This window comes from Polypterus senegalus, chromosome 15 (assembly GCF_016835505.1).
Source record: "Polypterus senegalus isolate Bchr_013 chromosome 15, ASM1683550v1, whole genome shotgun sequence".
Classification (NCBI taxonomy): domain Eukaryota; kingdom Metazoa; phylum Chordata; class Cladistia; order Polypteriformes; family Polypteridae; genus Polypterus; species Polypterus senegalus.
Window position 1 is genome coordinate 115,445,425 of NC_053168.1, and position 25,160 is coordinate 115,470,584.

A 25,160-nucleotide genomic window follows, 5' to 3' on the forward strand; every position below is an offset into this window, starting at 1 on the left:
CAAATATGTCATGTGATTGATCCATCTATGTGGAGAGGCAATGTTACTTTTTTTGGCCACAGGGAAAATGGTTGTTTAACACAACCAATCATTTCTCGAATTTTGCACCAAACTTTGAACGGCCTTAAAATGCATGAGGTTAAATTTACACATTTCCTCACCATTCCACATAAGGTAACATTAAAGCAATGCTGCATTCATGAAAATCAGCATGCACATAAAGATCTTTGCCCCAATTGTGGATGTGCATACATATGTGAATCACAAGTAGTATCACAATACCAACACTCAGGTACTCATGGATGCAATCTGTATTGTAGTAGCCAACATATTATCCTGAAGTCAGGCAGGACAGGATGGGTGATTGACAATAAAATGTCACACAGGTACACCAAGCTCTATATTCCATGACACCCTTGGAACATCTGTGTTACACCTAAGCCTGGGAAAGTTCAAGAAGGCAGGTGGATACTCCTGGAGCATTGGATAAATGGAGCCTTGCAAAGATGAGGTGGGATCACAGAGAGGAACATATCTCTGGAGTAATATCATGGAAGACAATTCAGGGTTCTAACAATGTGGGACAACAAATATAACCACTGTGTCATCATGTTGGCCATTCAATATACAACTTTAAACCTTAAACTGGGGTCATCACGAGGTGTCATAAAGTTTCACAGTAAGTCACAGGGCAGATGCTGGTCCTGCAGACATCAATCCCCACTTAGAATTATAAATGGCTTAATAAGAGAATATTCTATCAACAAGGATGGACTCCCCATTTGTGATTGAACTTCTATGTATTTTAAAGGATAATTATAATTGAATAGAAGTTGCAATGGAAAAAACTGCTGTATAAGGCATATAAGACTAATGACTGTAAAGTGAATCGTAGCGCGTATGAGAACATGAGGACAACCATTAAGAAGGATATCAGAGAGGCTAAAAGACAGTTGGAGAGGAAGATAGCAGATAAGGCGAAAGAAGACCCCAAGAGATTCTTTCAGTATTTTAGTAGTAAAAGAACAGTTAAGGAGGAGGTCAAGTTAATTAGGAATAGTAAAGGGGAATTAAACAGACAATGAAATAGCAGATGCCCTAAACTTACATTTTTTTTGAGGTGTTTACAAGTGAGCAAGTGGATAACCTCCCAGAGGTAAACGCGACTACTAAGGAGGTACTGAGGGATTTTGAAATTGTAGAGGGAGAAGTGCTGCTCAGATTAAATAAGATGAAATCAAACAAATCACCAGGCCCAGATAATATTTATCCTCGTGTTCTTAAGAAGGCTAGTGAGTACATATATAAACCCTTGACACATATTTTTAGGAAGTCACTGAGCACTGGAGAGATTCCGAAGGACTGGAAAATGGCAAATATCATCCCATTACATAAAAAGGGTGACAGGGCAGATCCAAGCAACTATAGGCCAGTAAGCTTAACATGCATCACAAGAAAATTAATGGAAGGAATTATTAAGGATAAGATTGAGCAACACATGGCAAGGACAGGAGTTATTCTGAACAGTCAGCATGGGTTCAGAAGAGGGAGGTTGTGTTTTACTAACATGTTGGAATTCTATGAGGAGGCAACAAAAGGATACGATCAAAGTGGAGCATATGATATTATTTATCTGGACTTTCAGAAAGCATTTGATAAGGTGCCACATGAGAGGTTGGGCATCAAATTAAAAGAAGTGGGAATTCAGGGTGATGTTTTTAGATGGGTGCAGAATTGGCTCAGACACAGGAAGCAGAGGGTGATGGTGCGAGGAACCTCATTGAACTGGCCGATGTTAAGAGTGGTGTTCCACAGGGGTCAGTGCTAGGGCCGCTGCTATTTTTAATATATATAAATGATTTAGATAGGAATATAAGTAACAAGCTGGTTAAGTTTGCAGATGATACCAAGATAGGTGGATTAGCAGATAATTTGGAATCCGTTACATCATTACAGAAGGACTTGGATAGCATACAGGCTTGGGCAGATTTGTAGCAGATGAAATTTAATGTCAGTAAATGTAAAGTATTACGCATAGGAAGTAAAAATATTAGGTCTGAATACACAATGGGTGGTCGGAAAATCTAGAGTACAGTGATCCCTCGCTATATTGCGCTTCGACTTTCGCGGCTTCACTCCATCGCAGATTTTAAATGTAAGCATATCTAAATATATATCACAGATTTTTCGCTGGTTCGCGGATTTCTGCAGACAATGGGTCTTTTAATTTAAAGTACATGCTTCCTCAGTTTGTTTGCCCAGTTGATTTCATACAAGGGACGCTATTGGCGGATGGCTTAGAAGCTACCCAATCAGAGCATGTATTACATATTAAATAAAACTCCTCAATGATATATGATGTGCTTCCCGAGCGGTGCTTGATTGTTTGCATTTCTCGGTCTCTCTCACGCTCTCTGACATTCTCTGCGCCTGACGGAGGGGGTGTGAGCAGAGGAGTTTGCCTAGAAGATACAGATGCTCCTGTAAAAAATGCTAAAAGACTACCTTCACATTGCTCCCTTCTTTGGGGCTGCTTTATTGCGGTGCGCATACTTGAAAGCCCAACAGCACGTATTGATTTTTTGATTGTTTGCTTTTCTGTCACGCTCTCTCTGACATTCTCTGCTCCTGATGGCGCTCCTTTGAAGAGAAGATATGTTTGTATTCTTTTAATTGTGAGAAAGAACTGTCATCTCTGTCTTGTCATGGAGCACAGTTTAAACTTTTGACTAAAGGGTGTTATTTCATGTCTAGAGGGCTCTAATAATGTTAACAGTGTGGGAGAGTTTATAAGGGCTTGAATATATAAAAATAACCATACAAACATATGGCTTCTACTTCGCGGATTTTGATCTATCGTGGGGGGTTCTGGAACGCAACCCCCGCGATCGAGGAGGGATTACTGTACACCTTATGAGAAGGATTTAGGAGTCATAGTGGACTCTAAGCTACCCAACAGTGTTCGGAAGCCATTAAGAAGGCTAACAGAATGTCAGGTTATATAGCGCCTTGATGTGTGGAGTACAAGTCCAAGGAGGTTATGTTCAACCTTTATAATGCACTGGTGAGGCCTCATCTTGAGTACTGTGTGCAGTTTTGGTCTCCAGGCTACAAAAGGACACAACAGCACTATAAAAGGTCCAGAGAAGAGCGACTAGGCTGATTCCAGGGCTATAGGTGTTGAATTATGAGGAAAGATTAAAAGAGCTGAGCCTTTACAGTTTAAGCAAAAGAAGATTAAGAGGTGACATGATTGAAGTGTTTAAAATTATGAAGGGAATTACTACAGTGGATTGAGACTTGTATTTTAAAATGAGTTCATCAATAACACAGGGACACAGTTGGAAACTTGTTAAGGGTAAATTTCGGACAAACATTAGGAAGTTTTTCTGTACACAAAGAACGATAGACACTTGGAATAAGCTACCAAGTAGTGTGGTAGACAGTAAGATGTTAGGGACTTTCAAAACTTGACTTGATGTCTTCTTGGAGGAAACAAGTGGATAGGACTGGCGAGCTTTGTTGGGCTGAATGGCCTGTTCTCGTCCAGAGTGTTCTAATGTTCTAATAATAATTTTTGTTTTCTTTTCTTTTTTATTATTTTTTATAATTATATTTTACTGTTTTTTCTGTTTTTCAGATAAGCAGCTGACATGATGACCTGCTCTAGGATTATAATATTTATATTCTTACACACTGGTATGTGTCCTGGGTATGATGTTAAAGTGCATCAGGCCCAGCAAGTAGTCATCAAACTTGCAGGGAAAACTTGGGAGTTGGTGGCAGGATTGGCACTCCAGTCACTGTCTGAAACATCAGACAGGACTCCCTTCTCCTCTCTGGAGGAAGTCATCCTCAATAGGATCCGTGGTCAATTGTTTTCTTACCAGTGACTGGAGCAGTCTGGTTTTACATCTAAGAAGTCTATTATTTATCTCATCCTAGCACTGAGGGTTCCTATTGAGAACAAATGTGAATATCACTGATTTTTGTAAAGTGCTCGACACAGTTGATTGAGCTGCCCTGTGGGACACCCTGAGACTTCACGGGATCCCCCCCAAGTTTGATGGATATTATAGCTGGTCTGTACACTGGTACTGTGAGTGCTGGCAGAGTGGAGGTAGAACCTCTGTGTTTTACCCAGTTGATACTGGGGTTCATCAGGAGTGTGTGCTTGCTCATACTCTCTTAAATGCTTGCATGGGCAGGGTTGTCGGGTCCAGTGGATGTGGGGCATCTATTTTGGTGAAGAAAGATTCACTGATCTTGACTTTGCTGATGATGCTGTGATCGTCGCAGAGTCAATGAAGGCTCTGATCGGGCCTCTCAAGAGACTGAGCGAGACGTCTGAGTGCTTGTGAGTGTCCTGGATGAAAAACAAGATCCAGGCCTTAAATGACCTCTTGGGCACAGCCATCAACAGTGTGTTTGTCTGAGGAGAGAGTGTCAACCTTGTCAAGAGGTTTACTATCCTAGGCAGTGACATTCGTGTTTCTCATGACTCTTCCCATGAAATCAGTAGATGGATTGGGAGAGCATGAGGTGGGGTGGGTTTGTGTGGCACTCCCAATATCTGTGCAACAGAACAAAGGTCCAAGTCTCTAAAGTCCTGGTTCTTCCTGTTCGTCCCAGTCGAAGACTGGACTCCTTCAGTACTGTGTCCTTGGGTACCACTGGTTTGACTTTGTGTTGAACAAGTAGTTGCTCATGGAGTCCTGAATGAAGCACATTACCTGAATTTTGAGGGAGCCCAATTCCCCTAGGGTAATCTGGCAAGCGGCTGGACCAGGCCAGGGGGACGCCCATGCAACACCTGGCCGTGGCAGATAGATGGTCATTTTTGGAGGGTGGGACTGGACTGTGTGTCTGCCTTGGGGTTGCCAACCAGGATCCCAAGCTATTTCATTGTGTGGTGGGTCCGGCAATGTGCTGTACCAGTACATGCTCTCCGAACTTACTTGACCTGAACTAACACACTTGTACAATAATAATGACTCTAAGTACAAATGTTATATTGCTATATAATACAATCTATTTTACCACTGAAAAACCACATCTTGTTGATAGGCACACCTAAAAGATACATACCAATGTCAGTGAAAAGGAGAACAATCTTATTAAGAGGAACCGAAAAGTGAAAAATGACATATGCTGTATGAAGAGGCTGTAAAGTTTCTTATCTGTGATCCTGCTTCCTGGAACACCCTGAAGACAAAGCAGGCTCAGGTGATAAACAATGAGGTCCCTGTTAAGAAAGTGATGAGGTTTGTGAAATGGCTCATAGGGATGCCTGTTAAAAAAGGCCACACTCTGCTTTGGGTACTCAATTAATCCTCAATAGACCCTAGTTTAAGACCCCTCCGTGTCTGCACATGTAAAAATACTAAAGTGTCTTTTCTTATTGAAGTCACACACTCATTATTTTATGATATTAGGCTGTATTAGAGAAGTGCAGCTATGTTTTTTATTTATGTATTTGCTTATATGTGTTAAAATTACAATTTAGATTTTCTGTGTTTTGCCTTTCACCACAGATTCTAGTGCATGTTAGGTGTAGACCAGAGTATGAGGGACTAGAATTATGCTCAGAAATTTAGCTAATATAAATTAACTTGGTTAAAGACTGTACAAAATGCATCTTATTTGCTGAAACATATAACTGAAGTCAGTCAGTCAGTCATTATCCAACCCGCTATATCCTAACACAGGGTCACGGGGTCTGCTGGAGCCAATCCCAGCCAACACAGGGCACAAGGCAGGAACAAATCCCAGGCAGGGCGCCAGCCCACTGCAGTATAACTGAAGTAATGACTTTAATATTACTATATTTTTGCTACAATGAACAGTCATATGCATATTTGTATCATCTGATATTTGTGTTAATTTTATTTATGCAATGTCTTTGAAAAATGAGTGAATTTGGATGCTTAAAAGAAAGAAACTTCCTGCTGACAGTACTAAACATTACTGTACATAAGCATCTTCACTTCAGCAGTTAGTTTTATTTGCCCAAGAAAAAAAGGCAAATGGTACCTTAAGTGACTGGCAAACATTTCTAAGTCACCAGAGGACTGGGTGACCACACCACACTTTAGATTAGCTTTATCAGGTCAGATGATGAACTGATCTGTATTCTTCTACTACAATCATAACTGAGTTACATATTCAGCGCAGAAGATGTTAAAGACACTGAACAACAATGCAAAAACAAAATTGCTGGGAGACGAAACATTTTCAAAAATCAGGTTATATGGGGTGGGTTACAACATCATGATTTGCTTTTGCTTTGACATATAACTTTATTTAATATTATTAATATTTCTAATATTTTATTATTAAATTGAGTTAACTGCTTGCTAGTCTATTTACACTACCACCCAAGAATAATTCTATTAGTATGTTTAGCTGGTGAAAAGGACACCCTAATAGAACTGTTACAGTAGCATGATATAGAAAACATGATAGCTGCATGCCTTAAGACTTAAAAAAGGGTAAAATAGAATGAAACATTATGAAAGAATCTTTACAGGTAAGAAAAAGTTTTGAGGAGAGGTATCCCCCAAAAGCAGTTTAACAATAAAGAACCAGAAATACATCAATGCTGCCAGAGTATTAATCATAGTACTGCATATTGTATAATACAGTGTCCTGTGGTTTGAATTCAACAGCAGTGTTTAGGATCTTAGGTGCCAGCTTCTCACAGACAAAGATGTGTGGAACATAAAATGTGAACCTGTCTCCTTTACCTTTATGGGTTATTCTCTATGTACCCACTGTCACACCTGTGCACGTGGGAGACGGTTTACAGGCTCGAATGTAAGTGTTTCTCCGCCAAACCAGGTGTTGGCACTGTCCTCTGATGCTTCTTTCTCTTATCCCTCTACAGACCAGCAGAAGAACCCACCTCCTAATGACACAATTTACGCATCACCAGATGTCGCAGGCCGATGAAATCATTTTTGGTTCCGGTCACAAGATCCCTCCTCTTACAGTTTCTCAGCTATATATGAGGAGAGACACAAAAATAACCTGATTGGGCTTGGGGCTTTCCTGAAAAACCATCTGGAGATCAGCTGAACATGAATAATAGAACTATATCCCCAACCGGCTAGGTATATCCTGTGAATAGCCCAGTCAGTATTTACACAACAATTGCTAAACAAGTTGCCACTATAATGTCAGGTGAAAAAATTGAACAGAGAATCAAGTCAAATTTCTCGCGAAATTGGAGAAAACGGCCACAGAAACTTATAAAATGATAAAAACAGTGTACGGTGATATCAGTTTGTCTCGCACACAAGTTTTTTAGTGGCACAAACGTTTCAAGGAAAGACAAGAAAATTTGGAACACGTTCAACGCACAAGTCTCCCACGCTTGTCTCGGACAGATGAAAACATCAAAACAGTAAATCAGATTGCTTGACATGATTGTACTGCTTTTTCCGTGAAGCAGTTTATAACTGACAAATACACCCCTATCCTCGATTATCCTCCCTATTTGGCCGATTTAGCTCCCTGTGATTTTTACTTGTTCCTGAAAATCAAAAGTGACCTGAAGGGAACACATTTTTCTTCAATAGATGAAGTGAAGGCAGAAACAGCAAGCCTGTTGAAGAGCCTCAAGCAAAAAGATTTCCAGCACTGTTTCAATCAATGGAAGATAAGTATGGAATGGTGTAGAGATTGGGAAGGGGAGTATTTAGACGGTGACAATGTTTAGAATGCTGTAATTCACCAATAAATATTTTTTTTTTTACCAATCTGGTTATTCTTGTGTCTCACCTCGTATACCCACCATGTTTCATAGCCTATTCAGTTCTGGAAAGGGTGGATAGACAGCCCATTAAGAAGAGAAGATTTTGCGGGAGGTTTTTTATTCCCACACAAATTTACTCATGGCTATCCCCAGACTTATATATTACATATATGGGTCTGCAAGACTGTTATTTTATTTTTTTGGCTTTGCTGTGTTTGCAGTCGTTTTGTGATTCTGAAAACAGTAAGAATTCAATGACTCAATCAACTTCTGATCAGTGCGGAAGGTTTAACATTATTTAAGAAAAATACTATTTATATTTGAAATCAGATTGAAACTCTTTCACATGGTAACGCCTTCTCTCAATGCCATCTTAAAACACTGAAAGATCTGCTTCTTCCCCTCATTCATTGGTCAAGAGCCCATTCTTCACTTCAAAAGATCAGTCCTGTTTGAATGTGTTTCCTGTCAGTGCACCAACTTGATTTTCTGTATTTATATATTTTAAAAGCAAATTTTTTGAAATTGTGAGTATATGACAAGATAACAGACAAATGGACTTTGTGACATGAGTAGCCACAGTTATTTTCTTTTTTTTGTCATCAATGTTTTAATATTGATTGCTGTTGTTCACTATTGACCCCCATTGATGTCTGTTGTCTGACAAAATCTTTGGTTTTCATTCTCCATGAAAACATGATTACATTTTTTATTAGCCATCAATACAAAAAAACACAGGGAAAGTATAAGAAATTATTTTTGAGTGGAATATTCCTTTAATTCCTAGCCTGTTAACGGGGCTTATTTTACAACTGATGTAATACAACCCCCCAAAAAAATCACCCCATGATGTACCTTAGCTGAAAACTGTTGCACTGGGAGACAAGGTACATGGCATTGGAGAGAGGCCCTCACCATCAACTGGGCAATTACGCAGCTATTACTTCTTGGGTCGTGAGTTTACCTTGGGGACGGACCACCCCCCACCTCTAGTGGTTGAGCTCACACAAGGATCCCAACCCCTGAGTCACCCAATGGTTCCTCAGCCTGATATAAAGTATATGTTATCAGATAAACTGTTTTCACAGACAATCAAGAAATTTACAACAAATCCGTTTTTAGGCTTAGAAGGCATCATCTCCATACTCCTGCTCCACTTGCCCAAGACCTGCAGAGAAAACAATGCTTATGACCGGGGTAAATGCAATCCATGATTGATGACAGCAGAAGACTTTCATTTTAGCTCTTCACCTTTTATACAAAAGAAAAAAAAATCACCACCATACCAAAAACATGTAAAGGTGTCCACTTTTCAGGCTCCTGTTAACCTTTAGCCAGCCATTCACCCACAATGGTTGCCCCTCACTGCAAAAAGCAATAGAAAGGGAGTGATCCGTCTTTTCTATACGAGGTATGTACAGTAGTGACTGAGAAGTTAAGCAAAATGACACCATTTATTGGTAATCTAAAAAGATTAAAATAAGTTTTCGAGGCAACTCAGGCCCCTTCAAGCATGTATAGTATATTTTGAAAAACTGAAACCTCCTTTTTGACCAAAGATAAATTTAATACCAGCCCCCCTAGTCAGCAGCATATCGACAAGCATTATTTCAAGGCAGGTTGCGGTCATACTCGTAAGGAGATTACGGACACTGAAAAGAAAAAGAATGAAATGAGCACAAAAAATGGCTTCAGAAATGTAACCTCTAGAATGTGTCCCTAATTATTCCTCAACTCGTACTTTAAAGCTAAAATCAGCAGGACCTACAAATTGAGCCCCCGCCCGGATTCCAAAAAGAAAACCCCACTTACTGATACGTTTACAAATAGCATACTGGAAACGTTAAAGTAACAGCGAAAAATCCGCGTAATAAAATACAGATTAGGATACAACGCCATTTTTTTTTTATTTCTTTAAAAGCTGTCGTTCTATTCAGTGTCTCTCAATGGATAAAGTCTCCAGTGTGAAAAGATGGGTGGCTCTGAAAAGAGCCGTTGGTATTGATGAACGTCACCTTGCTTACTTGCTCTTAGCTGGTTTCTCGGTCTTCTTGGGAAGAAGGACGGCCTGAATGTTAGGCAACACACCACCCTGAGCGATGGTCACGCCACCCAGCAACTTATTGAGCTCCTCGTCGTTACGCACCGCCAGCTGCAGGTGACGGGGAATAATTCTGGTTTTCTTGTTGTCGCGGGCAGCATTCCCAGCTAACTCAAGAATTTCAGCGGTCAGATACTCGAGCACAGCAGCCAAGTAGACGGGAGCACCAGCGCCCACACGCTCAGCATAGTTGCCTTTCCTCAAAAGCCTGTGAACACGGCCGACTGGGAACTGCAGCCCAGCTCGTGAAGAGCGGGTTTTAGCCTTGGCACGTGTCTTACCACCAGTCTTTCCTCTTCCAGACATCTTTAGATACAATAAACAGTTCTCTCCAGTAAAATGATCCAACTATTCGATGTTGCGCTTTTATAAAGGCGTCCTTCGGTCACGACGAACTGAACTAACTGACTGCTGATTTGCTTTTGTTTTTACGTCACTCAGTTGGCAGCGAATCCGAAGCATATAGCGCACGACCGGACCACGCCTCAAATTCAAATATGCACCTCCTAGAAAGGGTACAGCGTACTTATTTTTGATCGTGTATACATAAGCAATGTTATAATTTTAATACATTATGCCTATCTTCCTGAGTTCTAGGCTCCTCTCTTTTATTACGCTTAATTATTCATCATTTTAAACATGGTTTCATTTCACGAACTAGTTTGACGTTTGAATTGTGTTGGAAAACATAAGCTTTTTAAAAGGTTTCGTTGTTCAAAGCAATATGTGGGGTAAAAAGATAATTGAGCATACAATCCGCCTTATTCTCCCTTGTAGCCCCCACGTGGACGATTTTCTGACCTTTCATTGTGGAATTCAAAACGAATGCAGCTCCCTTGCGGAGAAAGTTCTGGTCTATTTTTTAAAGTACAATACGAACTGGCAAAGTAGAGCGCTTGTAACCTTGGTAAACGAGTTCTGTTTTCTTGCATTTTCAAACAAGAAAGTGTTGTTCCAAATGATTGGCACTGCCTTCTCACACTGCTGCCCACTGCTTTCCTTTATTTCTGTGAATATCTCTTGCGATTATGTGCAAGTTACTTTGTGTTGTCTCTTTTTGTGAGCTGATAGTGATAACCTGTATTGTATCTACCATGCGCGGTCATTGTTTTAAAGTAGGTAGGGGACACTGCATCGTGTTAGAGAGAAAAACAAAAAAAAACACAAGACCTTGAATGCACTTTTGAAAACAGCGCAATGCAAAAGTGCGCGCCCGAATTTTGGCCATTTCAGTAATGCAACGGTTGTGCCTGAAAGGAGGGAAACTGCTGCGCGCCTGTCGTTGGTGGGAACGTGTAACCCCGTAGCGCCTGTAATTTGCATGTCTCGCTATAAAGAGAGAAACCCGAGGAGTTGCGTCACTCAACTTCTCATCTGTATTGTGAGTAACAATGCCTGAGCCGAAAGCAGCCCCTGCCCCGAAGAAGGGCTCAAAGAAAGCTGTTTCTAAGAGTCAAGCGAAGGGTGGGAAGAAACGTAGAAAGTCCAGGAAAGAAAGCTATTCTATCTACGTCTACAAGGTGCTGAAGCAAGTTCATCCCGACACTGGTATTTCATCTAAGGCGATGGGAATTATGAATTCATTTGTGAATGATATCTTTGAACGTATCGCCGGTGAGGCCTCTCGCCTAGCGCACTACAACAAGCGCTCAACCATTTCTTCCCGGGAGATCCAGACTGCTGTGAGACTTCTTCTACCTGGAGAACTTGCTAAACATGCTGTGTCTGAGGGCACCAAAGCAGTTACCAAGTATACCAGTTCGAAGTAAGCAACATCTGTTCGAAACCAACGGCTCTTTTCAGGGCCACCCACATAATCGGAAAAGAGTTCCATTAAAAATTGGTTGTGGTGATGTGGATGTATACTCGCTTGTCCATCTGCGTATCCCCCGCTCTATTCTACAGACCGATGTGCTCCACCGTTTAAAATGCACAGGTCTGTTTACATCAAGCAGACTCTTATCCCTGTATTTTTTTGAAATCGACACTATTGCAATTTTATATGTTAAATTTCTGATACTGAGTTGTGGGTTTTTCCATTTATAGTTTATTAGAATGGCTAATACTAACGGGCCAGCCTGCATTTAAATTAACTAATACCATGACACCGTATAATGGTCACAACACATTTATTACATTGTATAAGATAACATCCATCCATTATCCAACCTGCTATATCCATACTCTGGGTCACTGGTTTGCTGGAGAGAACCTGTCATTTTCTGACCTACTTAATTCCAGACCAGAGCTCTGGGTGGGTGCTGGAGCCTGTTCCAGCTGCCTTAGGGTGCAAGGCAGGAGCAAACCCTGGACAGGGTGAACACACCAAACACACACTGGCCAATTTAGCTTTGTCAGTTCCCCCAGCTTCCATGTCTTTGGACTGTGGAAGGAAACTTTTATGCAGCCACATGGACAAATGCAAACCCCATGCAGGGAGGATCTGGGTTGCATAGAATGAATACAGTATACAAATGTAATAAAAATATAAACTTTTACATTTTCATAAAGATTTGGTTTGTTTAATACATGTAAAACAGGCACTCACTTCACGAATGTACTTAAACTGATCCCCTTAGAACACTAACATTAACAAATAAAATCACACATTTGCATTTTCTGTTATATTTTGCCCTTCTGTTTTATCAAGAATGATGTTGGCATATTAACTTTACATTTAGTCAAGGTTCAAATTTGTATAAATGTTTCAAAAGGCTGATTGATGTATGAATTCATCCTTATATTTTTCCCTAATATTCAGGATCAGTATGCAATACATTGTTCATAGTATGCTCAGTGTACATTTATTTTATGCATTGTTGTATGGAAGATGCTTTAGCCTTTGCAGCTGACATATCAGGTAATAGGCCTCAAGGCATAACATTTTTGCCATGTATTCTGTCAAAAAGCAGGATTCATATGCAGAGTTGGAAAGTGCAACCTTTGATTCTCACTGGAACATAACCTTGAGGTTATTATAATGATTCTGCAAAATTCTGAGTTTTGACTACTTGAAGTGTCATGGCGCACTCTGCTAACGGTGGTCAAAACAAGTAAGCCAGGTGCTCATTTTATATGAAAAGAGATTAGGACAGTGACTGCTTTTTATTTCACAAGATTTTTTTCACTAGATTTGGTACTTGTAAAAACTGAACTTTCTCTTTGTTCTGTTGCTACTTTTATGAAAAAAGTGCTAAGCTTCTTAGCTATTTAAGGAAAAAACATGGATCCTTTAACAAAGCTTTCAATCTACTACTGTTTATCTGATGGACACTTTCCAAGAAATTCTACTTCTGGTAACAAAACTGTTTCTTTCATTTTTTGGTTAAGGATATATAATTTACACCTACCTTAATGAGAATAAAGCCAAAGCAACAGAGAAATGCTTCAAAACAACAGTTTTAATGTGTTGTAGTGGCCGCCTTAAAGTCCAGTGCCTGTATTTATCAAGCATCTCAAAGTAAGAAAACGGTCCTAACATGGTTAGTGGCATAGATGTGGTCCTACTCTTAGGATTCGGAATAAAAGCATTTTACCAGATTTCCGAATTTAGTAATCTACTCTTTAAACTTTATCAGGATGTAGGGGAGCTCCTAACCTGTCCTAACCCAGAAGATTATGTTCAGGCAGACATCGACACTCATATTCTGAGAAAGGTTGAACGTTATGGACAACAATGAACTCATCAGAGACCAATTTGAAAGAGATGGAGTAATATTTGTAGCATATCTTGTACATTACGTGATCGCTCCATCTACACAGAGAAGCTATGTGCTTTGAGGTGAAACGAAAGTGTTGGTAACGTTGGTAACCTTTAAAATACAGCTTTGGAAGACCACCTGTGGAAGACTGGCAGATCTTCAGATTTTTCAGGAAGATTATTCATATTTATATTCTTAGAGTAACATTAACATTAAGTGAAAAATAACGTCTTATACCCTTCATACTTGAAGAACAAGCAGATCTCTCGTAGGCTTTGGTAATTCTAGTGTTAAAAGAAGCAATTTATTTGTGAAAGAGTGTACACACCATCTCATTAATTCATTTTAATTTATTCGTTGTTTTTATGCTTCTGTATCTAGTTTCACCATTTAACATCTTTGAGTGCAAGTTGGCGATAATACTACAGTCTTACTTTTGGCCTGAACAAAGGTACTAAAGGCAAAATCGAGAAAGGAACATCTATACACCCATTATCCAACCTGCTATATCCTAACTACAGGGTCACGGGGGGTCTGCTGGAGCCAATCCCAGCCAAAACAGGGCACAAGGCAGGGGGCCAGCCCACCGCAGGGCATGCACACACACCAAGCACACATTAGGGACAGTTTAGAATTGCCAATGCACCTAAACTGCATGTCTTTGGACTGTGAGAGGGAAAAGTCTTTTTTTGGTAGTCCAAAAGAGGGTAGAGCAGTAGGAGACCATCAAAATGGAATCCTTGTGCAAGTTTTTTTTTTTTTCCCTTTAGGCCTGCTTATGTCACAGGCCTGTGACATAAGTGAAAAGTAGATTAATCGAGTGAAAGCGAGGTTTCTTAGTTCTTTAATGAAAACAATATCAGAGTGTATGACTCCTCAAAAATGGATTTCTGACATATTAAGGTGGGTCTTAAACAGTTGGGTCATTCTTGATAAGGCAGTAGAACTTCAGCAGAACATCACCATCCTGTCCCTGGTGTTCACGGCATAGAACTTGCATGTTATCTCCGTGTGCATGTGGGTTTCCTGCCTGCTGCTACAGTCCAAAGACAAATAGTGCAAACAGTTTAAGGCAATTGGTGTTGCTGAATTGGTTGGCCCACGTGTGTTGCATGGTGATGGACTGTTGGGATTGGCTCCAGATTCCCCTGCAACACTGCCCTGGCTAAAAGGTTCACGAAAATGGATAGATGCCCTTCCCCTTACAGAGATTTACATTGGAAATGGTTTCTAGCACTCATTTAATTTAATCATTAGTTGTTATGAAGTGTTCAGGAAAGAGAGTAAAAGCTTTAAAAACAACATTTCTTGTGATGTAAACAATCCACTCGATTGATTTGCCCATCAAGTCGTGTTTTCTTGGCTACGGCATTACAAGGGAAAATACGTTACATGCCGAGTGCATTTCTTAGTCGTTTCCACGTTCCTTCCAGTGGCTGTTTCCTAAATTCAAACTAGGAAATCACTGATCGTCTAATAAATAGTCGTATCCAGTTGCATTCTGTTTATCTTTCAACTTCGCTTTCCAAGCGCCTTATTCTGTAACAAATATTTTGTGGAAACCCCAGTCGCCCATACTGATTAGGATTTGGGGTAAAACCAACACAGAAGGAATGTAAAGGTCGTTGAACACGCTGACTTTCTGTAAACAATTGGCGGCAGCAGCCGCTAGAGGCTGAGGACGCGGAAGCAGAGAAAATAATAAAATTACGCGCCGAGCTTTTAAAATAAGCAATCGATTCGACGGGAGACTCTTAGGCCGCGGCTAGAACCGTGCCGGCCCCTTCTTTCTCACCCAATCAGAAAGCACGGTTCTCTTGATATAATCCGCCTCGTACGGCTATTTCTCCACTCAATTGTGTGATTGTAAACATTGAAGTTGCTGTAGTAAGGACGGATAAATGGCAAGAACTAAGCAGACCGCTCGCAAATCTACGGGCGGTAAAGCTCCCCGAAAGCAGCTTGCTACTAAAGCTGCTCGTAAGAGCGCCCCTGCTACCGGTGGGGTAAAGAAGCCTCACCGTTACAGGCCCGGCACGGTAGCTCTACGAGAGATTCGTCGCTACCAGAAGTCCACTGAACTGCTTATCCGCAAGTTGCCTTTCCAGAGACTGGTCAGAGAAATCGCCCAGGATTTCAAGACCGATCTCCGATTCCAGAGCTCGGCTGTCATGGCTCTGCAAGAGGCCAGTGAGGCTTATTTGGTCGGACTGTTCGAAGACACCAACCTGTGTGCCATCCACGCCAAGAGAGTAACAATAATGCCTAAAGATATCCAGCTGGCTCGCCGTATTCGAGGGGAACGCGCCTAAGGACGCAGATAAACGCATAGGAGAAAAAGGCTCTTTTCAGAGCCACCACAAACTTTCCTCGAAGAGAATTTCCATATAGTAGCTGATGCCACATCTCACTTCCCACAATGTATCCATCCAACCTAGTACTGATTAATGTAGAAAGTGTTAAACATGGCAAGTGATGAATAATCCTGTTGTATATAACCGCCTTAGTGTAGCTATAGCACTGTGATTAGTAAACGAGTATCTTAAGAGCGAAAGGCTCTTAACCCCACTGACGAATCTCTCCCGGGACTGCTGTTGTCTCTTTAGTAATTCAAAGTATCCGAATGCAATCGGACACAAGCCCAGGTGCTCACTTTACCTTAAGCCATTGCAGTGGGTCCGAACAAACTTTGGTAGCGCTCTTGGTCGACTGAATTCAAAGGGAACGCGCCTTAAAGTCCTTTACCCCAAAGTAAAATTTTACATAGGTGTATATACAATTAGAGTATATTTTCGTAGCGGTTTTCCTAGTTTTTAACCCGACAATCATTCCCTACAATGGACCGACCTGTACAGAAAAATTAGAATTGCAACACCGTGCGTGTATACTCGCTCTGACCGCGTTTAAATCTGTTGTACTGAACCTCCTCAACGTCCATCACATTGTAAAAAGTATACGAATATCCAAAGAGCGAATTATTTGTACTGTAAGCAACTGGAAACTCGCGACACTAAAGCATCTTCACATTAACTACAGCGACCAATAGGCCAAATCACAAGACGTCCAAGTGGTAAAAAGCAATCGGTTTAACAGACACAACCCGCCACGACCATTCACTCGGGCCAGTACAGCAGACCAAAACAGAAATGCCCTTTCTGATAAAATGGGGGCTCTGAAAAGAGCCGTTCGTGTGTACTTTTATCAATCCAAGTAAACAGATTACTTCTTTTTGGGCGCAGCCTTCTTTACAGTCTTAGGTTTTAGGGCTTTTGGCTTTGATGCCTTCGGCTTCTTTGGACTCTTTGTCGCCTTTTTGGGTTTTGCAGCCGGCTTCACTTTCTTGGGACTCTTGGCGGCTTTCTTGGCTGCGGGAGGCTTTTTAGCTGCCTTCTTGGCCGTTGCGGGTTTCTTTGCTGCCGGCTTCTTGACTTTCTTGGCGGCAGCGGGCTTTTTCGCCGCTGGTTTCTTTTTTGGGACTGCCTTTTTCTTCGTGGCTTTCTCCTTGGCCTCTGCTTGCTTTTTGTTAATTTTAAAAGATCCGGATGCACCGGTACCTTTTGTCTGCACCAGAGAGCCTTTGCTCACAAGGTTTTTTACAGCCAGTTTCACCCGGGCGTTATTCTTCTCTACATCGTAGCCGCCAGCAACAAGAGCCTTCTTGAGCGCAGCTAAAGAGAGCCCGTGACGCTCCTTGGAAGCTGACACAGCTTTCACGATCAGATCTGAAACGCTAGGGCCGGTCTTCTTGGGCTTCGAGCTCGTCATTTTCTTCTGCGCTTTGGCCGGAGTGGCAGCTGGGGCTGTTGGAGCAGTTTCTGCCATATCGAACAAATATACACACCTCGATTTCTCTGTAGGTTTCAGTCGCTTACAGCGACTCGGCCGCTCATATTAGAATGATGAGAACCGTGCAGACTCAACCAGACCAAGGTACATTCCAAGAAGACTGGCAAGTGTGTTTTCTTCTTTCACAAAATCCCCGTTTTTTAAAAGAAAGGATTGGAAAAATCGACTATGCCAACTTGAGACATATAGAATGAAATATGCTGTTAATTGGGCATCCGTCATTGCTGGAAGAGAAGGTGCTGCTGAACTGCCAGAAAAAAAAATGGCACTGCGTAAACTACTGGCTATCACTCGTTACAAGACGAGCGCGAATTTCGCTACAAATACGCAGTCACTGTACTTTTCTCACAGTGGAAGCATGGTGGACTAATAATAGAGAGGTCAGCAATTGATGCTGAGAAGTGTTCATATCTTTTTTGCAATAATACACAGAAAACTCAAGCTTTCGGCATGTTCAACTTAGCACACACGCTGTAGAACTGTGTACCTAACGTATTTATTTATTTTTATTTGTATTAATTTTATTACAATCCATACAAAGCAATCAAGTTTTTACAAAAAGAAAAATTGAGTTAAGAAAAGATCGATCCCCACCCCTGAGAGAGAGAGAGAGAGAGAGAGCAAGCCAAACGGCGTAAAATTTAAGGCTTGTAAACATACCTAAGTACCTAACGTATTTAAATGTGATTGAAAGAAACTAGTGAAGTAAACAACTTTCAGTCAGAAATCCTGTGCGTAAACTTTATTACGCTTCAGGAAATAAAAGTTGCCAAAAAGAAGTTGTCTACGTTACAACTAGCGACTAGAGGTTTGATTTTGGCAAATGACAAAATGCCTCTTAACTCTAATAGAACAGAATAGAATATATGTTTATCTTTATTATGTTAATAGAATTCATATATCTCAAAATACCCAATGACTTACTGTATGTCAAGCCTTGTTTCAAATATTCTGTTTTATAGATAGATAGATAGATAGATAGATAGATACCAATTAGTTCTGTCTGTGTATACCTTTAAGTTGAGATAACAAAATTTGAAAATCAAGGAATGAAAACAGTCACATATTCCAGTTCTACTAGACACCAATTATTATCTGTACATCAGTTTTCTGAACATCTTTAGTCCAACTTGAGAGCCTGTGAAAACATTAGAACAGAAGCTTTATCCAGTGGCTTCAAGCATAAGGCAGGAATCAAAACTTCACCAGAAGACACTCAATTCCAAGCCATACTCACTCTCATGCTGGGTCCATTTTGAGTAACAGATTGACCAACTCAAAAGATCATCTGAAGAGTTGACCCAAAAAATCATTAAGACACCAAACAAATGATGTGAGATGTGGACAGATAGCAATCAGAGTAAACTTTGAACCTAGTTTCCTAGAATTGTACCACTCCACAGTCCTGCACTTCAGCTGTAGAGTTGAGTTTAAAATAAACTAAAGTTTCTGGATTTATGTGAAACTTGGTCATATCATTGTTTTTCATTTGAAGAATGTACAGTACTATACATTGTACATTCTGAAGTACTGTACCTCAAAAAGGATGAAAAGCAAATCAATGTGAAAATAGCATGTTTCATTTTTACATCTGGAAATGTACCGTGTGTGTTTCTTGGACTAAGATGTATACCTCTAAATCTGTATTCCTTTAATGAAGATCCTGGACAAAGGATTATCTGTCCCAGGGTTGAACTAATGGTAACCTAGTCCAAACTTAACATAAAGAAGTACTCTGCCATCTCAGTACTGCATGGTTGCCATCTGGAGTAAAGGGATTGTTTCATTCTCTTTTGTGGCCACACCCTAGGTCCAGGTCACGCTATAGCGCACTGAGAGAAGAGCAGTTAGGGTGGCACCAGGGTTTTTGTTATTGGCTTCTTGGGTGTACGTAAGTCTTATCTTTTTGGTTGACCACTGGTTCAAAGTTTTGTCCATCAATAACACTCATCCTGGATTTATGGTCCTTTGTTCAGAACTTGAGTCCAGTTTACTCCCCAGAGAGAGAGATGTCCCTGACTGTTACGTGGTCCATTATCGATGTGATCAGATAATACTGCAGATGTTGCATTCCAAATGTCCTGTGGTGGTGCACTACTATAAGTACTTGGGAATCCAGATCAGTGACAGGCTGGGCTGGTCTAGTAACAGAGAGGAACTATGTGAGAAAAGACACTTTGTCTAGTAGACTGCACTCCTTTAATGTGCTAGAGGCAGTAACAGAAGAGAGTATGAAGACAGAAATGACAATTTTTAACAATTCTGCACATCCTCTCTGTAACACACTATAATTAAGTGCTTTCCGCCAACAAATCATTCAGCTGAATTGTGTCAAGATATGCCAAGTGTGGATTCTTTAAACCTACAGACAAGTCCACCTTTATAATGCCTCATTTTAGACTGCTCTTATCTTTAGTCAACTTTCTTTTTATGTAATTCTTATGCATGTCTGGGAGAGATTGTTATCCATCTATTTAAGCATCTACCATGATTGGAATATTGAATATACCAGATAAACTCAGTTTTCATAGACAATCAAGAAATTCACACGTACAATGGCTGCCGCATGATTACAAGCGACAAGAGGGTTCGAGAAAGTTCTCGTACATCCATATTTCAAAAATAATTTAATATCCTTGATGTTTTTCTAAATAAACTGATCAATGTTGTGTGGTAACATTGCACATTAATCATATCAAATATGGAGTCTGTTCACTTACTGTACATGTCCAAACCCGAGAAAGGGGTTAACCCACATCAAATTTCATTTGAGCACAAACATTAATAGTACGCTTTCTTGGGTGATGTTGAATTATTAAGTGGTTATTCCTCAGAGGTGCACATAAGCAGTGTATAAAGGTCGTATTTGTATGTTAATGACACCTTAGCAATGTCAAGGAATCGACAAGCACAACTTCGAGTAAGGCTGCGGTCATATTCGACTAGAAAACCTTTAAGTAACACGCTGGAAACATTTAAAATAACCACCAAATTAAGGATGAGGATATTAAGTCTATCAAAAAACAAATTATCGGATTCAAATAGAATATCTCAATGGATAAGAGCTCCAGCACTGTAAAAAATCCAAGAAAGGAAAATTTGTGGTTATGAAGAAAAAAATGTTGGTGCAACAATTGAGTTAAAAAATGTTGTCCTAAAATAGAAAAATGTGTTGAATAGATGAATATGCAATAATTGCCATTAAACTTAAAATATTTTATTAAGTGAAATAATGTTTCTGTACTTAGTCAGCTTTGCAGGTTTGACAAAAAAATACATGTTGGCTGAGCAAAATCCTGGTACTTTTCATCTACTGAGCATGCGCAAATCGAGGAGTAAATTCAAACATTCTGGATTTTTCCAAACGACGAACGGCACAATTTCTTTGCATTAATTTGTCGAAAGCAACGTTAAATGAATGGTCTTACATTAACAGGTAAGTGAAGTTGTACACTTATGTGTAATTTTGTTCAGTAATGCAAAATCCATACTTTGTTCACTATTATTTTAACAATTAATACTTTGAACGTTAACTTGGTCAGCAAGGTAAGTTAGTTTTCAGTTTAGTTTTCTGTAAAACTTATATTATTTGCTCTTTTTAACACAGCTCTGTACGTCAGCAAAAATTTATCACTTTTATAATTACAATACAATACAATTTATAACGAACTATTTGCTGCTTTCAACCACATTTGTCATTTTCTAGTAAGCCGACATACGCTTTTTGCAAGCCCCTGTCCAAACTTCCGCTTTTTTCAGAAACTATTGTGTAGGTCTTTAATCACTCACTAGCGTAAGATAAGGGACGTGTAAAGGTGCGTTTGCACAGCAGTGGTTTCCTGCGTTATTTTGGCATCTACGTTAAATTCAGCAGTGAACGCACAACACGCCAGTTCTGTTGTAAAGTACATTCTGTCACCGTGGAGGAGCGCAGTGCGTGTTCACATGTGAAATTCTGTTTTTGCCGGGAATCTCCACGTGAAACTAGTATTTAATGTATCCTGCCGATCGCACGTGTGCTTTGTAAGCACTTTGGTATGGAGGAATATTTTGTAGGAAAAGTGGTGACCCTACGCTGGCTGCTTATACAGATCTGTGTCCTTTGATTCCTCAATTTGAACAAGCGAGGCAGGCAGCGTGGTTTCAAAAAACAGCAATGGAAAACATAGTTAGTGCATATTAAATATGCGCCCAGTATTTCATCTGCCCCGACCTATCATCATGAATGTCAAAGTAGTGGCAGAGCTCCTAACACCAAAACACACTTCACTTGGCTTAACACAACTTCTGCATAAGGCAAATGACCAGCAAACCCATGCTGAAGAGCACATGAAAACACAAACCCACCAACATCAAAAAGCGAAAAGACACGGAAAACGACATGTATGTTAGATAGCAAAAGTGTAAATAGATGATACAACAGTTATGTAATTTGTATAGTACAAATACGCACATGCATTAATGCAATTGCCTATGTATTGATAACGCTTATGTTGTGACAACTGAGTCATGCCTTGGAAGCTTTTCTCATTTCATTTTTTTCTCCATATAATAAAGCAATCAACTAACAAACACTATAGTTAAAATTATCCATCCATCCATCCATTTTCTAACCCGCTGAATCCGAATACAGGGTCACGGGGGTCTGCTGGAGCCAATCCCAGCCAACACAGGGCACAAGGCAGGAACCAGTCCTGGGCAGGGTGCCAACCCACCGCAGTAGTTAAAATTATGCATTTTGTTATTCTTTTAGTGAATTTTTGGGTAATAATGAGTTTACCTTACTTTGTTATATAGCTAGGAGATCTGACATTACTTTATATGGAAGTTGATTAATATTTATATTTGCTTTATTAAGAATAGCTTTCTAATTGATTAATACATTTTTAATATGTATGACATTCTCAGCACATTGTAACACATCTATGCAGTACTACAGTTTGGATGCATTACCCAGTTTAAATTTAACACTGGATGTGTCTGCCCAGGGTGAACTTTCACTTTAGTTTATAACATTCTCTGTCAGTGATCAGATTAATGTAAGCACCACTATGGTTTTAGTTTTGAGTCTTTATATGTACATTTACTGTTTGAAAATCTTCTAAATACATAACTTTTTGTTTTGGTCATGGTTTTTATTTTAGATGTTTAATTCTCAACAAAACTCAACACTGTGCTGCTATAGTAAATTTTCCATGCAACAGGATCAGCCAACGTTATCCACAATTAAACAATGGCCAGGGTTTTTGTTGAAGAACAGGTAAGTATTATATTTCACATGTCACTTTAATGTCTTAAACACCGTTGGTTTGTTTCTGCAGTTTATTAACTCAGTCCTCTCTCGCTGTCTTGCTTACACATAGGTTTATACCGAATTTCTATGCATAACCTGCGTTAATCATGAAGTTAGCACTCCTAACATCACTGGACAGTTGTACTGTGGGCTTGCTTATGATGTTACAGAGCTCAAGAGGAAATGGAGAATCTACTAGAAAAACAGGATATACAGGTAGGTAATATATCTAAAGTAATTTTACCAATTTATCAATTTCAGAGTAATCTAGATTTTTCTTTTTAGCTTCAGATTAGTATTATATGTGTATCATAAGCTAAGCAATCTCTTTTTCCTCCATTCATTGACCTTATCGTGTGTTGGTTTGGTTTTGTCTTTCTTTTCTTTCACAGACCACAGACTTAACAGCGCACTGGAGAGACTCTGTTCTTCTGAGTCTTCCCTTCTACCTAAGAGAGCTGGCCTCAATTCCAAAAACATCCTGGTAATTTGATTACCTCATTTTGTGGTGCATCAGTTTAGCATTTTATGGGGTGTGTAACTTGCATTAATACGCAGAACTTGATATCTTGTTACAGTGTATGTGATACTCATGACAATGGTCATTTTATGAAGTGTCTAATTGTATTTCATATCTTTTGTAGAATTCTGCAAGGAACATTATGATGGGAATTTTAGAGTTGGTCAGGAATGGCGTCCCTCCAAGATTGCTGTCCAGTGCAGTAAATGCTGTAATTGTCCTTGAAGAGGAGGTGGTTATGAAGAACTTGGGAAACTTTACAAATGCCTTTACAATCCTGTTTGGCCCACTTTATGCTTTTAACATGAAGTATCGCAAGGACCTTAAATACACATTTGCAGTGGTCCAGAAAGTGTTCCAGTACCTTGGAAATTACAACACTGCTAGAATGCAATCTCTAAAAAACAGACTATTTCCAAATGTAATATGATTTTCTTTGTGACACTTCCAATTAATTTTGTTAGTTTGGGGACCTGCTTTTGAAGAGAAAAAAAAAACGTCTTTGATCACTGTTTTAAAAAAAAATAGTTAAATGCATTTGACTGTTAAATAGCCTATTGTCTTATTTGATTTATTCATTTTCTAAATAAGTCTCTAAATCTGGATTCCATCACCATTCTACTGCTCTTACATAAAGCATTCTTTCTGTGTAGCTTAAGTGAACAGTAATATTGCAGCTGCAAAGTTAATGTTAATAATTTACAGTGATGTGTCAATAAAACATTTTAAATTATTTTGTTGTTGTCCTGCATTATTCAATAAATTCTGTATTAGTTTTAATTTGTAGAGCATACAATTTACAGTTGGTTTAGTTTTTGATACTGGCTTAGTAGTTAACTAAATTAAAGAAAAGTATTTAATACAACACAGAATATGTAATTAGAACAACAAGCTGATCTGATGAGTACCAAATATTTAGCTGGCACAACTTATTATTGTTATTTGAGCCAACATGGTAAGGATGTCAACACAAATCAAAATAATCAATTTACACAACTATAATTAGGTGAACTAAATTTTTTGAGTGCAACAAGTCACTAGAAAATTTTAAGTTGGAAAGGACAAATTTTTTTTACAGTGAGTGAGAAAAAATGGGTGGCTCTGAAAAGAGCCGTTGTTGATGAACGTATCGCCGTAGCTTACTTGCTCTTAGCTGGTTTCTCTGTCTTCTTGGGCAGAAGGACGGCCTGAATGTTAGGCAACACACCACCCTGAGCGATGGTCACGCCACCCAGTAATTTATTGAGCTCCTCGTCATTACGCACTGCCAGCTGCAAGTGACGAGGAATAATTCTGGTTTTCTTGTTGTCGCGGGCAGCATTCCCGGCCAACTCGAGAATTTCAGCGGTCAAGTACTCTAGTACAGCAGCTAAATAAACGGGAGCACCGGCACCCACACGCTCGGCATAGTTGCCTTTCCTCAAGAGCCTGTGAACACGGCCGACTGGGAACTGCAAACCAGCTCGAGAAGAACGAGTCTTAGCCTTGGCACGTGTCTTACCACCAGTCTTTCCTCTTCCAGACATTCTCAAATAAACAGAACAGCTCTTTGTAATAAAATGATCCAAGAGTTCGGACGTTGCGCTTTTATAAAGGCGTCCTTCGGGCGCGACTGACTGCTGATTTGCTTGTGTTTTTACGTCACTCAGCTGGCAGCGAATCCGAGGCATGTGGTGCCCGATCTCACAACGCATCAAATTCAAATCTACAGATTCGAGAAAGGTTACAGCGTGCTTATTGTTCTTGATCGTGTATACATCAGCAATTTATTCTTTTTAAATCATTCTGTCCCTCTTCCCGAATTCCCTTGCTTAATTTCACTGCCCTTACTTATAATGTACTTCATTTTACTCATGATTGCCGTGTACAGACTAGTATGAAATTTGAATTCTGCGTTGGCAAAACATTGGCGCTTTGCTATTCAAAGCCATATGTGGGGTAAA

At 39.9% G+C, this 25,160-nt stretch overlaps 5 protein-coding genes across 5 annotated transcripts; 2 read left to right on the forward strand and 3 right to left on the reverse strand.

Moving 5' to 3' along the window:
* Positions 1 to 8,594: 8,594 nt before the first annotated feature.
* On the reverse strand, positions 8,595 to 10,284 carry LOC120515815 (histone H2A-like). Its single transcript, XM_039737141.1, has 3 exons — positions 9,781 to 10,284; positions 9,043 to 9,121; positions 8,595 to 8,924 (listed from the first exon to the last, which is right to left on the reverse strand). The coding sequence occupies exons 1-3, from the start codon at positions 10,161 to 10,163 to the stop codon at positions 8,799 to 8,801; spliced, it is 588 nt and encodes a 195-aa protein (XP_039593075.1). The 5' UTR covers positions 10,164 to 10,284; the 3' UTR covers positions 8,595 to 8,798.
* On the reverse strand, positions 9,647 to 24,796 carry LOC120515816 (histone H2A-like). The gene is made up of 2 exons (XM_039737142.1): positions 24,335 to 24,796; positions 9,647 to 9,754 (listed from the first exon to the last, which is right to left on the reverse strand). The coding sequence occupies exon 1, from the start codon at positions 24,741 to 24,743 to the stop codon at positions 24,357 to 24,359; it is 387 nt and encodes a 128-aa protein (XP_039593076.1). The 5' UTR covers positions 24,744 to 24,796; the 3' UTR covers positions 9,647 to 9,754; positions 24,335 to 24,356.
* On the forward strand, positions 11,197 to 11,667 carry LOC120515826 (histone H2B 5-like). Its single transcript, XM_039737152.1, has one exon. The coding sequence runs from the start codon at positions 11,249 to 11,251 to the stop codon at positions 11,624 to 11,626; it is 378 nt and encodes a 125-aa protein (XP_039593086.1). The 5' UTR covers positions 11,197 to 11,248; the 3' UTR covers positions 11,627 to 11,667.
* LOC120515821 (histone H3) lies at positions 15,398 to 15,918 on the forward strand. Its single transcript, XM_039737148.1, has one exon. It carries the CDS (start codon positions 15,460 to 15,462, stop codon positions 15,868 to 15,870), a length of 411 nt encoding a protein of 136 aa, XP_039593082.1. The 5' UTR covers positions 15,398 to 15,459; the 3' UTR covers positions 15,871 to 15,918.
* LOC120515812 (histone H1-like) lies at positions 16,726 to 17,411 on the reverse strand. The gene has a single exon (XM_039737136.1). It carries the CDS (start codon positions 17,378 to 17,380, stop codon positions 16,778 to 16,780), a length of 603 nt encoding a protein of 200 aa, XP_039593070.1. The 5' UTR covers positions 17,381 to 17,411; the 3' UTR covers positions 16,726 to 16,777.
* Positions 24,797 to 25,160: the final 364 nt, after the last annotated feature.